The 18,125-nt window shown below is 42.4% G+C and overlaps 1 protein-coding gene across 5 annotated transcripts in view; it reads left to right on the top strand.

Annotated features, from left to right (window-relative positions):
* The window catches only part of pcdh7b (protocadherin 7b), a 103,251-nt gene extending 99,766 nt beyond the window's left edge, over positions 1 to 3,485 (top strand). For 3 of the 5 annotated variants that reach the window (XM_041965169.1, XM_041965171.1, XM_041965170.1), the window contains one exon: positions 1,570 to 3,485. In XM_041965169.1, the coding sequence (XP_041821103.1) occupies positions 1,570 to 2,042 (473 nt within the window). In that variant the 3' untranslated portion in view covers positions 2,043 to 3,485. Of the gene's footprint in view, positions 1 to 248; positions 268 to 1,569 lie in introns of all 5 variants that reach the window. The other 2 variants (XM_041965172.1, XM_041965173.1) reach the window with 2 other exon arrangements.
* Positions 3,486 to 18,125: the final 14,640 nt, after the last annotated feature.

Below are 18,125 nucleotides of genomic sequence, written 5' to 3'. Positions count from 1 at the left end.
GTCCACTCAGGACTGCAGAGGACTGTCATTCTGTTCTACCTGTCTCCTCTTTCTTTGCTGTCCTTGTCTCGGCTGCATCGTGTCCTCAGTCATGTGTCTGCTCTGCATAAACACTGTTGTGGTGCTGTTGTGTCTTTGAGTTGCAGTTTCAATGCTGCTCAAGGGTTCTCATACAGTCTATATAAATATATAATTGCATAAGTGCAAAACATAAAGAGTGATTTCTGTTCTATTTTTTTCTTTTACAGGAGAAAAAGAGCATTAAAAGTAAGCCATGGTCCACACTCTTGTTTTTCTTTTCTATTTAATATGGGCAAAGGCATGCTTGGCTTGGTTTGCACTCACCCTCGCTTTTGCTTGATTTTGGTTTTCCATACTTCGCATCAGGTCATGAATAAATTACATCTAACATAGCATCTCTGTAACATTGGCACTCGTATTAACTCTGGCACTGTGTAATGTCTAAGCATTTGGTCAGGGCTTTGGAGTAGACTCCGTCCTCCCTTCCCGCCTTACAGTTCTTGTCTTATATCGAGCCAGCTCCTCAGCTTTGGTTTGCTGTATTTGGGATAATTATCTTTCACATATTGCACTGGAATAAACTCTTGCACTGTCTGACTGTCGTCGCTGACAGTCGGGTTTCTGTCCAACCTGTTGTCCTGGTGTAGCATTGTAAGCACATAATTTGCTTTCCACAATAATAGACGTAGTTAATCTGAGGCCAGCTCCTAGCTAGGTAATTGGTTAAGACCCCTATTAGTGGATTTAAGAGGATATCAGGGCGATTTAGCCACACAAAGCTATTAAGCTACTTAGATCAGAATGTGATTGCCGTCTGTCAATCACCAGATAAGAAAATAGGGTGTTGTTGGTGCTCCCATCTCACAAACATGCTCTCTCTCACACACACACACACGCACACACACACACACACACACACACACACACAGCAGGCTTAATTGTGCGTCTTAAATTTTAGATCAAGGCGAACTGAAAAACACAAACTGACCTCCCCCCTTCTCCCTCCATCGCTGCCCCCCCCCCCCCCCCCCCCCCCCCTTCCCCTCTCAGCACAAACACGTTTTGAAGCATGACATTATTTCAACTCTGATTCACGCCACTGTTTTTTAGTTTGAGGCTGTTGTCGTAGCCAGTGGAGTCTTCTTTTCATTGTTGTTTTCTGTTTCTGTCATGTGGGGTGTGGGTTCTGCATGAAAACATGCAATTTTATCCGTACCAGCTTAATTCTGTTCACCGGGGATGAAATTCAGAACTTGCATCAGCTGGGACAATAGGTGCCTGGCGACCATTGTGACCAGTTTTTGTTGTTTTTTCTCACCTTGTCCATTAACATTCAGATGCGGTGATGACGTCACGAGGGAGAAAATACAGACTCACGCATCTAATTAAGGAATTCATGATAGCCGAGTCATGTGACACATACCGCACCAAACACTTAGTGCCAGGAAATTTACGTAGCCAGATAATATAGATTTTCATTAAAATGCCCCACTTTCGCGAAACAAACAGCATCATTTACTTCTGTCTTTCTCCCTCTGCTTCCTCTAGACGCCCGGCCCTTGCCTGACGTAGCCATGACTGGCAAGTGCACCAGGGAATGCGACGAGTACGGCCACTCGGACTCCTGCTGGATGCCTGTGCGCACGTCGCCTGAGCGGCGGCCATCCAAGTCAACCACCACCCCACAACAACCAAAGCTTTCCACCTTCATGAGCGGCAACGGCAGCGGCAGCAGCAGCGCAGAGCAGCCCGGCAGCCAAGAGACCCTCGCCATGGCCGCCATGGCCAACGGAGACCCCACCGCCGCTCACATGATGGGCGACCGCAATCGCAACCTGCTCAACAAGAAGTTGGCCTCCTCCTCCTCCTCCTACGAGGCCTTCGGCTCGCCTTCCTACGGCTCGCCGGGAAGCGGGGAGGAGGCGCTGGGCCACCCCACCGAGGAGATCCCTCTGGCGCCTACTGGGGAGTACAAGCCCACGTCCTGTGGTACTCTGACGCGACGGGAGGTGTACCTGTGAGCTGGGAGGGTTTTGACGCAGCTGCTGTGCCACAACATGTGGCATTAACACTACAACACTAAGCGTAGTCGCTTACCCACCACCGTTACGGCTCTAGAAGCTTTTAGCCACCCTTGTTCTACACAAGATAGGACTAAACTTTCTCCAAAGACTTTTACGACAGCTCCTTAATGAAAAATCTAAGTGGATATATAAACATAGTACCATTTTTAAAGTGCTAAATCCGGCCATGACCTGGAAGAAAGGAGGAGGAGGAAAAACTGTTGAGGGCAGCGATGGGACGTGGGATGAGGCTGTTCAACTGGCGAGTCGGGCTCTTGGGACATGATCTGCTGCCTGACAGTCAATCTGTACAATAATCAACTCATTTTACATATACAGTACGTGCATGCATTACCCCCGCCCCCCCCCTCCGAGTCCCCCATGAAGGCCCCATTCCCTGAAGATGTACAAAAAGAGACCGTTTCTTTTTCTGTTTATGTTTTTTCTAGAAACAAAGTTGTACATGTGGACTATTTTGACTTCAAGGTGTGTCTGCTTATGCCTTTTTTTAATTTCAGAACAGTGCAACACTCCGGCCATGATGTTCAGTGGCTGCAACAACACTATGGACGTAATGTCATACCGAGCTGTCCGTGGATTCCGTCATCTTGACTGTTTGTGATAAAAAGCTGCTCAATAGCAGACCAAAACTTGTCCGTATTCAAATCCTGTAAAGGACGGGAAAGACTAAGCTTTAAATACTCAGCCCAGAAAACAGCACTTGTGTCAGTCGTCTCTCGAAAGGGAGATCCTTGGACAGAATTGGAATTTGCTGCAACAACACCTTGCTTCAGACTACAACACCACTGGTACACTATGATGAACACATGACGGCTGATTCTAACTTACCAGTGCGTACGCTCTTCACAGGTGAAAAGTCACTCATTGTACATAAACATTGGACCACAGCAACACCGCTAACTGCTCTCATTCCCTTTTGTCTTGCGACCTTTCCTCAGTCTCTCGTTCTTTGTCTCCGATTGGCGACGCTGAGACCAATACCCTCTCACGAAATGCAAAATTAGAGCCATGACATATCGCCGCGTCGGCCGGAAAAAGCATGCGTGTACATGGTCGTGTGTATTGCGATCACCTGAGTGCGATGCTACTGTTTATATCAAAGTCGTGATAACGTGCCCTGTCTTTCTCAATCACACACGCGGACACACACATACGCAGAAGCTGATTCTTTTAACTGAGGCAAGCGGCGCTGCCGCACTGACTGAAAATCCTGGGTAAGCACAGTGTGTGGCATGCCGAGATTAAAATTATGGCGGTGCAGTTGAAATTGTATGTGTGTATGGGCCAGATATGCAGTATATAGTGTGTGTGTTTTTGGCTATATTTAGTGTATATGTAGATGTACACCGATAATAGGCTTAGGAGGGTGTAAACGTGGCCAAGCCGGTCCTAAAACAGCTGCAAGGACAGCTTTCTACTGTTATTTCTTTTACTTTTTTTTTTGTTGTGTGATAGATTGAGCAATAAATATCATAATGTACACGTGACCAACAAGCATCAACTTCTTTTTCACTTCTTCTCAAGCCTTCAAGGTGACATTAACCCACACGCGGCTGTCCAAGAGTCCTTTTAGCACCAGTAGATGTTGCTTTCCATAGTACGTGGTGACGGCGTCTTTGAGCACGAATGTAAGAATCAGCTCAATGGAGAACAATCAAAAAGCAACGTCTGTACGGGCAGATACCAGGAAGTTTTTTTGTTTTGTTTTTTTTTTTGTTTTGTTTTTTCGGATTCCAGGCTGAGACAAAACGGCGTCAGAGTGAAACCAAAGCTTCGCGAACAGGATGAAGCAACCCCCGCCCCCGTTACACACAAAAATAGCTTTCTGGGAGAACTTTGCTTTAAGTACACACAACATGAGGACGCTTTTTTTAAATGAAGGATTGAGATCGAACGATAAGAATGTGATGTCTCACTTACAAGCATCCATTACATCCTCAGAGCTGACGCTTAATGACCACTTACACACAGACACATGACAATGTTGAGATGTTGTGCCTCCCTGTCTACAGTGATGTTTGTTTTTCGCAGCTGCAGAGGCGCAAAATCTCATGACTGTAATAAAGCAAAAGAATATCAGATGCAATGGAACTTTTTGTATGTTAGCAAAACCCCTTTGGTTTGACCGGAGCTGCTTTTTGTGCATTCCGGCAATCTATAGTCTGTAAGTACTACTCGTTGTTCGAAAGAAAGTGCTCCTATACTTATCAACTGTATACATAAATATTTACTTTTTACTGCACGTTTAATGGGAACTTACTTCACTTACTGAGAAGGAAGAAGAAAAAAACTGTAAAACAAAATGTACAAAAAAATATTTTCCCTGTAAACATGGAAATCCACCTTGTTGCTTGCTTTTGTTATACCTAAAGAAACATGTAGTACAACTTAGTACATCGATTAAGACCATACTGTTTTTTTTTTTTTTAATTTTCATACTTAATCAAACATCATCAACGTCTCTTTTATCAACACACAAACACAAAATCCTCCACGTTTCTTTTACATCGACATTTACATTTTATACCGTGAGATCTGCAAATTTTTACCTCCGCCTTGTATTCTACTTTGTCGCCCCATGCATCGGTTTCTCACACGACACCAGTCAAAAGCGTGGAAATGATCATGACGATGTACAACGTGTTTTCCTCTCTTTTTTTTTCTCCTGCCACTTTGTATATTTAGAGTGCTTCTGAAAAAAGAAAAAAAAATGAAAAAAAAAACAACATAAAAAGAATACTAGAGTGAATGCAAATATGCAATTGTGCCTTTTTATACCAATTGGTATGATTAAATGTTGGTTCGGAATGGTGCATAAAACTACGTTGACCTGCTTACAAAAGTAGATGGGGTGGCATTTAAGAGCGGACTGAACTACATTTGCATATCTTAGATGAAATCCCATGATGTCAAAGGCTTCTTGGAGGACAACCAGTCAAATGTCAGTGAGCCTGTAAGACTAATACTCAAATGGCTATTGTTCACCGGGTTCAATTATCTTGTTGAAATATCCATTTCCTAGCATAGTGCATTACCGAATGAGTACAGGTACATTCAAAAGTTGCTTGTTGGTAGTAATAATAATGATATAATGGATTTTTTTGTCGTGTTCCACTCATGTACATGTATGACATCAGAGGTCAAGTAACCTTCTTTGTGCATGAAACAAGCTCTAGGACTGAATATAGAAGCATAGAAAGATAGAGGAGGGGGGTGGGGGGAGGGGAAAAAAATGCTTGGAGACATTTGACTGCTGAAAGTTGAGGGAGCCTGGAGATAAAAATGCTAATGTGACGGTTTACCAGGAGGAGTGGAAGTGGCGGCGGGGGGGGTGGGGGAGCTGCATGGGAGAGTAGCTGACAGAACACACACCTCAGGATGTGCCGAGCAACAAAACACTCACACATGGATTTACAGTATGTGCATATCAGTAGGTGATGAAACCCTGACCGACAAATAAGAGCGGCGCGCTGTTTGCTATGATATTGCAAGGTGATGCTTTGAATCGCTGGAGCGGATAAAATGAAAACAAAGACTCTTGATAGACACGAATGAAAGGATGCCAATGCATTGGCAGCTACACTGACTACAGCACACAATAGTTTCTTTCTTTCTTTCCCGATAATCACTGAGAAGAAATCTGGACGACGGCTTTTTGTTTCTTAACAGCTGACAGAAGACGTGAAGTCTGCAACACCTGCCGTTAAAATGTCCGCCGCCCGAGGTGTGTGTTCAGTCCGTGCTCTCCCCTATTCATATAGCCTTCACAGTGTGTAATGAGATTTGTAATATTAACCATTACTATTTGTCCTGCGACTTGGATGTTGATATAGAAATTGAGGAACAAATTTATCATCGTTTAATATGAGTCACTATGCACGCAGCTTAGCTGAACATGGCAAAGTGTATTGAACGCAAGTCCACTTCTATTTATGAGATATTTTACATAATTTAATTTGCTTTTGTACAGGTTTGTGTAAATAAATTGCTTGTCATTTTTGTCTCTGCAGAAATTAAAATATAACATGGTAAAACTAACTCTGTCTTTGCCTTCGTTTATTTCGTGTGTGTTTGTTTATTGAGTAGAAAATGTGAATTGAAAGTCGTTAATTGCTGAAATAGTGCTATTTTAAAACCAGCAACCAACGCGACTCTAATTATCTGCTTTTTAAAGTGACTAGTAGTAATTACCGCTCATCTTTTACCATTCATTTCACTGAAATCAGCATTAACTGCTTGTTACATTATTGTACATATGTAAACTCTGTATCCCAGCTGCTTTCATGCAGCACTAAGCAAAGTGTAGTAATGTTTCACTTTGAAATGAAATATCAAATATAAGACTTATCCATGTTCCCTATACAACTATTAAAGTTGCATTAATTGAGTTTGTGCCGCCTGTAGGCAGCAAAACAAGCTTAAAATCAGACATTTTTGCTTTGTATGCTAGTTTTGCTAATGTGTTAGCAACTGTTTACACATAGTGGGGCATGGAACAACATTAGCATTCATTTGGAGTCTTGTCTTGTTTCCACCCACCTGTATGATTTTAAGTCTAAGTATTCACTGGCTGTTTTTTTTGGAATCTGTGGGCAGGAAAACCAAAACGTAGGCTGAAAGAGACTTAAAACGTCCGTGGAGCGAAGGGGAGGGATGGTTTGAGTGAGAGTTTGCCACCACGAGCATCTGTCACGTAACATATGGTCATTTGATCCTATAGATATGGAAAAAAATATGAATGAGTGCAGCTTTAAGTTGCAAATTAATGTAATGTATGCTTTATGCATGCACTCATGTGCACATATGCATATATTCATATGTTTTTGAGTGTGCGTTTCCTACCTTGCCCGTATGCGGGTGATGTATGAGGTGATTACAGTCTCGGTGATTAGAGATCCATTCCACTCCTTTCCCTACGCTCTGATTAACAGCGCGCCGCAGCCTCTCCAACACCCTCAAACCACTAATGGAGTCTTAATAGAAGACTACAATGCACTGTAAAATTACATCTCCAAAGTTCAATAATTTGGAGGAAGTTTTCCCCTGCACTGTCACAGGAACGCTGGAGGACGACACACGGCGGTGTTGTTCCACGCCATTATTAACAGGAAAAAAACAACAAGGCTGGGAAGTTTGGTTTGTGCATGATTTCAATAGGAAATTCAAAAGTGTGACCACCCCCCCACCCCCTGCATGTTTGTCTTCAAAGATGCCACTTCTAAGAAATACTAGGTTTGAATCATGTTGATATGCAAATGCTCTCGCTCATTTTCTTGTCCTCTCTGAAGCATTCTGAATCGCCTGGCATGGAATAATCAGCGGGTAGTATTAATTTTTCTGTTGCGAGAGGGGGAAATTAAGACAAATTAGAATGAATTTGAATGTAATTAATGTTTAGGAGATGCATACAAATGAATTGTTGTGAGTTTTTTTCTTTTAATGAATAAAACACTGACTGAATAGTACGAAAACCATAAATAAGAGGCATTGTGCAAAAATGAGTAGGCGCCGCGATATGACTGGATAGTAGGAGGCATCAATAATACAGTTTATGTACCTTTCATTCCTAGAAATACTCATTTGTTGGTACTAATTGCGCAGTCTCACCAGGTCAGGTTACCATCAGGTTAAAATGGTTGTCATCGTGTGGGCGTGAGTGTTTTTCTGATTGTACCGTAACAAAGCGCTGCACAACAAGGTTCACAAGCACCTGATACTCTTTCATTGGCAGCAACAAACACCCTCTGGCAGCTATCACCGGCAATCATAGCTGACATTGCCCTGTTATCAACCATCTCCATGCAAAGCGGCAAGCCAGGCTCCCACACATGAGAAAAGGTCCGGCCGCGCACTGACCTCCCACACAGGTTTCACTGCGAGGATACGAGCCCTAAAAGAGGCAGAGGTGAAGCCTCGATAATAATCGTGCATTCACCTGAACCAGAGGTCCATTCTGCAGCGGTGTCGTGTTCAACCAGCCTTGAGAAGATAGTGTGGGACAGGCAGGCAGATAAAAGTGCAGGCACAGGGGGAGAGGGAGGGGAAACACTGCAAAAAGTAAGATGAAGCCTCTTAAATCAAGGCAATATGGGCTTGTTTTTTGTCTGATATATGTTCTTACTCAGTACTTTTATGTATAGAAGTTCACCTGTTTCAAGCTTTTTTCACCTTAATTATCTTAAAAAGATATTATAACTCCATATTGAAAATGTATTGCTGGATCAGAGTTATGCTTGAAACTAGAATATCAAGAATTCGGAAAGCTGTTTGATCGACACTGATGAGCACAGGCCTGCAGAATTTCTTTGTATACAGACAGATGTACTTGTTTTTACTCAAGCTGCACTACTTTTAAGATCGTGGGTTTTTGAGACTGGATATTTTTATTTGTTTTTAAAGTCTTGGTAAGTGGAAATGTAATAATTTTGCTTATTTTAAGCAATATTTCCCCACTTTAATTGCTTTTTTTTCTTGTGTTTAAGGGCTGAGTTTTTGCAGTGAACAGCCTCAGTATGCTATACGGCGAGAAAAACGAATATCAAAGGCACTATTCCCCAAGCTCAGATATGTAAAGCTAATTAATGAAATCATTGATCACTTCTTCCACATCAAACATGAGGTATGCCACTTCAATATAAATCCCATTCCCATTTATGCTCACTGGTGCAAAATAACGACTCAAAATCACATCAGTGAGGGGAATTCAACCATAAAACTTAGAGGAAGCTATTTGATATCCACAATTTATGACTTTTTTATTGTCTTTGAATTTTATTTTTCGAGTGCATTCGCGGGAAACGGCACCCAAGGAATAGCAGTTAGGGCTTTGTTAAATTGATTTCTATTTCATATTTATTTTACGAATGCTGTGAGGGATTGAGGGCTAACTTTTTTATGTGTTGTGGATGGAACAAATAAACAAGTTCATGAGGAAACTCCTGCAATAACTTAGATTTAATTGTGATCACATAAATTCTATCAGCGTTTATTTTGCCGGCCATCACACCCCCGAGGATAATGTCATTACAGTTAATTTCATTGCTTTCACAGCGGGGATGGACACGCACACACACTCACACACACACACTAAGTGCAACCACTGCCTCGTCCCGTGATCACACTTAATTCACTAAAGTCAGTGTTTTCATTCGAGGGAATCCGTTGGAGTTGCTTTGTGTTGTTGTAATTTCGATTATTGGACATATTTGTGGTGGACATATTATTGCCTATAGAGACAGTGAAGCTGATAAATAAAAGGTTTGAAGTTTTCAGGATGGTAAACAGATAGAAAGGCTGTCTTTTTAGCTTGATTTTACCCCAAAAAATCACTGTTATAACTAAAAAAAAATGCCTTAAACTGCAGATACTGCACTCTGTGTGTCTGTTCTTGGTTTAGTATCTGTCTGAATACTATTAATATTTACATATATATTATATACAATATAATACATTAATTTACAATTTAATACATTCAAGTATGTGATTTAAAGGTAGCTAAATGTCCAAATTAAGATTCACGATTCAAAAAATGAGCTAGCAGCTACTGAGAATGGCTAAGCTAGCTGGCTTTAGTGTTTAAGTTTAGCTGCTTAGCTGTTAGCCGTTTTTTTTTTTACCTCTCCATCATGAACTGTTTTAGCTACTGCCTTGTTTAATTATGTGAACTGACAAACTGAGTAACCAAAATGTCCCGTTTATCAAAATCTATTATTCATTAACAGATAGCTTGGAGAGAGTCAGTAACTGAATTTAGCAACATGTTAGCTAAGGCTAGCTGCGACTATCTCACAAGCCGGCTCTTACTTGATGAAGCCCTCTTACTTTAGCTGTGGATTCTGCGATTTGGCTTTTTTTTTTAGGTCTGTTTTGCAGTTTAGAAAGTTGCTTTCACCAAAATTACACATTTCTATGGCACAAAAAATTGACGTGAAAAAGCCAGATATAGCTTATGACTGTATTTTGAGCAAATGTGTTGTTATTTTACCTTGTTTCAACTGCAAACTAGGACACAGAGCAGGCAGGATCTGGACCGGAGACAAGGCGTGAGTGATATCTTTCCAGTGGGCGCAGGTCACTAGTTATTACCCAGAAGACTCCCCGCGACCCCTGCTGTCACATGATAGATTTCCCACCGTGACCTTCAGCCACGACGCAGCCGTTCACGTGATCTCCCGTCAGAGACGAGGCGTGAGCGCCACTTGTTGTGAGGCCAAATTCTGCAGTCGAGCAGGCAAATGCGTTCACACCCATTAATCACACATCAGTTGTGAGCTGAATGCACACAAATTTATATGTGCTAGATTTATGTGGCAGAAGCAATTTGACAAAAATCCATACAAGCCTTAGTAGTCGGAGCCGGGCAATGATTAATGAGAACTACTTACATAAGAGAAAGTGAGCGGGTGAGAAGAAAAGGGGAGACAGAGCTGGAGGAGGCAGAGAAATGACAAATAGATGGCAGTAGACTGTGGGGGAAAGGGATTGAGAAAAAGGTGACTGCTTGATTGACTATCTGACACCCCCCGCCCCCTGATACCTCACATCCAGACTTTATGTTCGAAAAAGTAAGCCTCAACAAATGACAAACACATTTATTCATTGCAGCCAAGCTCCCACTTCAAAATTTGCCGTCTCCTGGAACTTGTGGAAAAGAAAACTTAAAGCCCAGATTCCTCAATTCACAGCCAAAGACGAAAACCACCTAAAAGTCTTGGATTTTAACACTTTTTCATCCATACAGATACTTAACTGTAACTCAAAGGAGCAAATTTTCACAAAAAGTGAAATACCTTTACCTTTGATAGGGCATTTGTGGCATAACAGCCATAGTTTAAAGCCCTTTATCAAAAACTCTTGAGCATGATATGATAATAAATATGCTCAAAGTGACTGCCAGGTGTGGTAAAAAGGGAAAACAACAGAATGTGGAATCTTAACTGAAGGTTACCGCATTACTGTAGCAAGTAAAGAGTCCAACCTGAAGGGTCAAACCTGAATAGAGCAGTGGTGAATAGTCTTTCAGTCCTGACTGTTACACTGAATTGATTGACAGCTAAAAAGTGCCAACATGCTGTAAGTACTACAAATACACCCAGTCAGTATTACTTCATGATTATATGTGTTTATTTTAGTACGTATATTTAATGTTTTCATTTTGGTCGTGTGTGCAGTCACGTCCTCAGCCCAACTGCTGATGTCTGCCAAAACGACATGACCGATGAAGACCGATGGAGATAACAAGTGACAGGTGTATCCCACCTTCACCGTGAAACAGTCGCCAGTTGCTTTGGTTTAGGTAAACTAGACTTTCGTCATCTTGTGGTTAACACTTTGCTTCAGTGTAGGCACCAAAAACCACTTAGGTTTAGGCAAAAAATAACTATGACGGTAGGTTTTATGGAAAGATCATTTCGGTTAAAAACGCAACCGTTGAAGCACGGTATGTAGCTTAAGTACGTAAGTTAGTAAAAAGTCAATGTTGACTTTCGGTTTCACACGGGAACAGCGGTCTCCTGGGTTCTGTTTGACCTATTCATCCACCCCATTTAGTAACCTGCTTGCCCAGACGACCTACGCAGCTGTTTTTCTGGTGAGGGATGGCTGTGCAGATGCAGACCTTATCTCAATCAAACCAATCACAGACTTTGCTGTCTGTTTTATAGTGTTTGTCGTTAAGTTATTTAAAGCATATTCAGGTTAATATATAATTTACCCTTTGCACTCTTCTTAGCCTTCAACACATTTAATCCCATAGCAATCATAATAAAATGTCAGTAGTACACGGTGGAGTTTTCTTTGATACATATGGTTCCAATTCAGTGTTTCTCACTAAAATGTATTGTGCATTACCTTGAGGGCTAACAGCCTTTATGAAACTGAATGTTTGTCCTTCCACAAAAAACATCTGCAAAGATCATTTTTGAAGTATTCTCAAAAGTACTGTAGCCTTCTTTCGTCGCCTTTGTTGGCGCTATGATAGAGTTAAAGCCAACCATGAGATGAAAAGTGAAGTCAAAGCATACAAACAAAACGGGGACTCACTCTTACCATTGTGCTACTGAGTTCTTGCAGTGGGCTTGGAGGTCTTGTTCTCAACAGAAAGCGAGCCATGATTTCACTTTTTTAAAGCCATAAATCTGAGAGCTTCTCCCAAAAATCTTGAAATCAGTCACTGGTATTATGTATCTTTAGGAAACCAATGTAAGATGAATTATGAAGATTTCTCGGACGCAGTAGCTGAATCCCACTTAAATGTTTTATGGCATCGACAAAAATACTTATACTTGACAACATATACTTGCAGGTAAATGATGATAATGACTGATTGTTCTTACTAAAGTAACAGTGAAGTTACAGTAAAAATAGTAAGTATACCGTTGTAATGTACCTTCTGCCGGTCTCTTGAAGATTCAATCAGATGTCAGATGAGGCTGCTAGGTCTAGTCAGTGGATATGGATCAGGAGAAATAATAGTAGTTGGGGGGTGAAATAGGGACAGTGGGGGGGCAGGCAGAGGACATGCATGCCTAACCCGGCAAGAGAAGAGGTTAAAGTCTGAACAAGACACCTCTCCTCTGCTCTGCTTTCCCCGCCCCATCTTCTCGCTCTGCCAATAGGAAGAGAACCAGGAAGTTTAGATAAGGTGGGGGTGTGGCCAGCTAGAGTCTCTCTTTGGGACCATGCGGCCTGTTCAGGTGAGTTTGCGTGGTAAGACACAGAGTTGGCTTGTTTTTTGATCTTTTTGGTTGTTTTCCTGTTTTGTCTGCTTCTTGAAGGAAATGTTAGGGTTTGTTTTCCTGCTCTGTTTGCTTTTTGAAGGAAATGGTAGGGTTTGCTGCTTCTTGAAGGAAATGTTAGAAGAGGCTGTTAAATCTAGTCTGTGGTTTAGGCCTCCACCTTCAGCACCTTCTAAATTTTCCACCCCCTACCCGAACAAGGGTCTGTATCCAATCCCTACTTTCATCTTTTGACTCTACCTCTTTATTTTCTATCCCCTACCTGAACCAGGGTTTGTATTCCCACCCCGCTTTTTCTTGGTGCAGTTGGTGAGAGGCAGGGGTAGATGATGGTAGTGTGGCAATCGGCAGTTACATGTGGCATCTAGGCCTGTGGTAGCATTGTAGCAGCTAACAATAGCTAAAGCGGTGAGAGTATGATAGTATCTTAGCAGTTAGTATTGGTAGCTAGCAATTAACATTAACAGTATAGGTGAATCTAGCGTTATTGTCTTCTTCTGTTCCTCTTAGCAGGTAGCGGTTAGCACATAACATTAGCTAAATGGTAGCATCGGAACTGTATTGTCTTCTTCTGTTCTTCCTAGCGGTTAGCAGTAGCATTAGCAATAGTTAAATGGTAGCATCGGTACTGGCCACTACCTGGAGCATCTCTGGGTCAGTTGAACGTGGCGGTGCTGTTTGGATTGTGTAGGAGCAGTGTGAACTGGCACTAGGGGGGGTGACTCTGGGACGCCGGAGTTCACTGCCTAACCTCCTGGAGGTGTAGTGGGACTAAGTAGGCAAAACACTGTTGAAGGGAGGTTTCCACCTGATGACCCCCAGAGACGTGTTAGGAATCACTGCTCTTTGGCAGGTATAGAGGCAGATTAGAGCTCCAAGGTTCTTCACTGAGAATGAATCCTCTTTTTGAGCACAAGTATCTTGTGTTTAAATTAACTATGGACAATTTTTCTTCTGCTCGGTCATGTGATGAACAACACTTGCTCTTCATTTGTATGGACAATCAGCACATGAAAAAACCCTTCAGTCCGTCGACATTCATAACACATACTTACAACACTCACACTTTCAAAGCAGTCACAAACTGGTTGAGCTCATTAGTCTGGGGAAAGGCCAGCGCCAAGAATTTCTCATTTATAGCAGACATCGTGAGGAGGATCATCTCTGACATATGAATCATGGGTGTGATATCATGCAAAACTAGGCTGGGCGGTAATGTTTCGCTGCTTACACTTTGGCAGCGGGACTCATATCTCATCTTTGCCCTTTTCCACATCCGCGGCGCCGCATTCATATTTGGGATTCGCACGCTTCCATCGCGTAAGGTAGCGCCTGTTCTCCTGTGGAGCTGCTTCACCTTGCGCCACAGCTGAATGTACATTTAGCCTCGCCCAAAGTCTGACAGTGATTCAAGCTCCCAGACTGACCCTGCTGTCAAGCTGGTGAGACCATATTCCCATTTTTTTCTTCTTTTGTTTTGTTTTCCCTCCTCTTTTTAGCCCCCTCTCGCCGCCCCTTATTCCCCATCCGTGGCCTTCTCATGCATTTTCTACACATGCTCTAATTTTTGCACTAAGCAAAGCCGGGAGGAGAGATGGAGTGAGGGAGGAGAGAAAAAAAAGGGAGAGGGAGGGAGAGAGGCGCGTGGAGGGAGAGTTGGTTTTGCTCCTCGCCTCATGCTGTTAACATGCACAGGGCACCAGCCATGAAAATGCAACGGATTTCTTTTTCTGAGAGAATGATCTCCGTGATCTCATTATTTCCCATGTGGATGGATGTATAATGTACGGAGAGCAGCTGTGTGTGAGGGCCGAAACACACACATGCAAGTGCACTCTGGTGTGCCTTAAGAGGCCCCGAGCCCGATAATTAACCCTTTCTCAAGTTGTTTCTGTTGTCTTGTCTGTGTGCGTCTCTGCGCTGCTCTCTCAAAGAGACACTCGATCACGAATATGGCGGTTTGACTCAGCAGTGATTGTGTTGACCTCGCGGCGTAGGTGTGCGTCAGCGTGTGTGTGTGTGTTGAATCCCTGACTCACCCCGTGGCTCAAGGCCAGAGTGCAGCACAGCTATATTCCATTTTGACACTTTGATAGACACCAAGCCATTTCCATCCCACTGTGCCCCGCTAGCTCTGCCACTCTGCTGCACTTCTCATTACCGTTAGACCAAAGGAAATCACCAAGTAGGCATAAGGATCGTGAAAATGAGATGTGTAGCGGGAGTGCTGTTCCCGAAAGCCATACACTATGTGCCCTTTTTTAATCAGTAGTTAGCTGTATGTCAAACATCAACAACGCGCCATGATGTCCTTCCAGTAGCACATATACACAGCCAAAAGAAGCACATCAATCGCAGCTGAGGAGAAGCACCTCGCCATGAGGCCCATTTAGGAGGTGTTCTGGACATTTCGACCTTATTAAATGATCTTGCTCAACAGATGCCTTTAAAAGTGCTCAGAAATAGAAATGCGAATATCTCCAATCTCATTCCCCGACAAACGGGTGAAGTAAGGATGCTGAAAACGATAATCGGCTACAATCGAAAGATACAGAACAGCTACGAAATGGGCTTGAGGCGGGATTGTTTTGTCAAGTGTAAACGTTGAATCGCAACATCGGCCGAAGAAGAAGACGTGGTAGTCTTTCTTCCTCACATATCCCCGGCTGTTTCCAAATAACTGGCTCACTAAAAAAAAAAAAAAACTATAATTCATCAAAATTAATACATTTTTAAAAGTGTGCCATTTCGATTTAGGTTCAATTGACTTGCCCAGGGTTTGAGATATCCGTGTTCAAGGTCTCTGCCTCCACCCAAGTACATTTGAGGTGAACGGGATTTAGTTCATGACATTTTAATAATGAAACAGCAACATCCCTTTCCAGAAACAGTGGCCCTGTTACTCTGGATTATTCATGGAATACACAGTCAGCGTTTTTTGTCGGAACCGGACAGGGACTACTTCTTGTCTAGAAAGTAGTTCTAGTGGGCTATGGCCTCCCCATTTCATTTCTGGCTGAGGACAAGTGGGGTGTGTGTATATATATATATATATGTATATATATATATATGTATATATATATATATATATATATATATATATATATACACACATATATATATATATATATATATATATATATATACATATATATATACATATATATATATACATATAAAGAAAATTGCAGCAAGTTTATCAACGGTTATAAAAGGAAATAAAAAGAATGAAAAAAACTACATTTCAGTAGAAATGGTTCAATGATGGCCTCAGCTGGGAACCAAATCATTCTTCACAACACATTTGGTCAAAACATCATTTTTATTCTGTCTGTACACATTTCCATCAACAGAGCTGACTTTTTCTTTTTTTTTTTCTTATTCCACTCCAGTCCACATCAGTGACTTCATGCTCTCATGTACAGTATCTGACATGAACATGTGTACATACATAAACAAATGCATTCACTCTAAACTATTCAACTATTGATCCCTCAGTGAGGTCTTAAACCAGCCACTGGTCCAACACGCTGCAGGCAATTTGCATATCTCATTTGCATACCAAAGTAACACTGCCCATGACACTTGCTCATGAATAATACATCGGAGGTATATTTACATAAGGTACAGAGCCAAGCCTCTACCTGAAGCCTTCACAGGCACGGGAGCAACTTCAGGATGGGACTTGTTTTGTGGATGGCTTTTGCATCAAGCGCTCTGTCCGCTCGGCCCCCCGCGCAAATTAATTAGCTAATTTCAGCCTCTGCCAAGATCAATGGATTCGGCTATCCATGCAGGCTAATACAATTCACCAAATAAGGGTCGGGAGAAGAAACTGAGCTCTGTTGGCTAATTCTCCAGGGAGAGTGGCCTCTTGCTTGCTGCTCATTTTGCTTAGTGCATCCCTGCTACAGTCAACACCAACAAACAAAATAGTCTTGTGATGTATATAAAATATCTGTTTATGCATTCATTATTCTGACAAGGGCGATAGTTTGTCTTTGATGTTTTATGGTACATGGGGTTCCTTGTATGCACGATGTCCATGCATGTCCATGCATAATTATCCCACATATCTGATTGTGCGAAGACAGTGCGAAGTTGTGGGGAAAAGAAAATGTAATCAGTCAAGCATGTACGCAAGCATGGTTTATTTACTCATTTGCATAAATATGATGGCTCTATGAACAGAGTGTTTTTTTTTTTTGGTTGGATGTATTTAGGTTAGGAGCTGTGCATGAGAAGAAAAGCATGAGTAGAATACTGGTAGCTGCATGTGCTACATCAAAGGGTGCTAGTATGTGATGATTGCAGCTCAGCTGGTTGTTTTTGATTGATGCATTGGGGTTGCGGGAGCTCTATGCATTAAACATGTGATGCTGCACATGCAAGTTCTCTGCATTGTGAACTCAAATTGACTCTCGTGACGTGGGAGTTCATTTTCCGGCAGATATAAGAGGTCTGACTGTTACAGCACGTCCTTGAACCTAAAAGACCGAACAGGTCGTTTGCCAGCGGCTCCCAAAATGGACGTTGGAGATCAGCAACGACAGGACATTCGCCATCACGTGGATAAAATTGATGACATTTTGCCCCATTTAGGCAGCAGAAGTAAATTGCTAGGTTTTATGTTTTTTTTTTTTTTTAAATAAGTACGCTACTGGTAGTTAACTGACGTAACTTAAGTATAAGTTGAAATAAGTCAACACTGACTTTTGGTCTCCTTGTCGGAAGTCCTGTGTTTCTTTGACCCATCCATCCACCCTGCCTCCTCCATGTGTGGACTTTCTCACTCTTTATAATACCTCACCTGACTTCCTCCGTCGCTCCCGCCATAATTACAATGCAAATCCACTTGGACAACGATCTTAACAAGCTACTTACACAGACGACCTGTGCGGCCACTTTTAAAGGTTGAGGACGGGCTGGATTCTGAATAGCGAGCATCTTCTCGCACCTACATCTGATTTCACACACACTCAATTCCCGTGGTCCCTTTGGCCACCTTGTTTACTTCCTGTCTCTCCCTCTCATGCAGCACCCAGTGGGATAAGACGAGCAGAGGGGGGTAGGGAGCCACATTGTGCATCCCAGGTGAGGCCGTGTGTTTCTGGACCCTCTGCTGGCTGATTTCCTCCCTCAAGGAGACAGCATGTGTGTGTGTGTTGTGCAGGAGCGACAGTTAATAAACCATTTGCACAAAAGCGTGCACACACACACACACACACACAAACACACACGCAAGTGCCCACAACATGCATACAGATTCATCCTTGCACGTATG

This window comes from Chelmon rostratus, chromosome 23 (genome assembly GCF_017976325.1).
Source record: "Chelmon rostratus isolate fCheRos1 chromosome 23, fCheRos1.pri, whole genome shotgun sequence".
Taxonomy (NCBI): domain Eukaryota; kingdom Metazoa; phylum Chordata; class Actinopteri; order Chaetodontiformes; family Chaetodontidae; genus Chelmon; species Chelmon rostratus.
The sequence above is the reverse complement of the archived record's forward strand: the minus strand, read 5'-3'. Positions and strand labels throughout refer to the sequence as shown.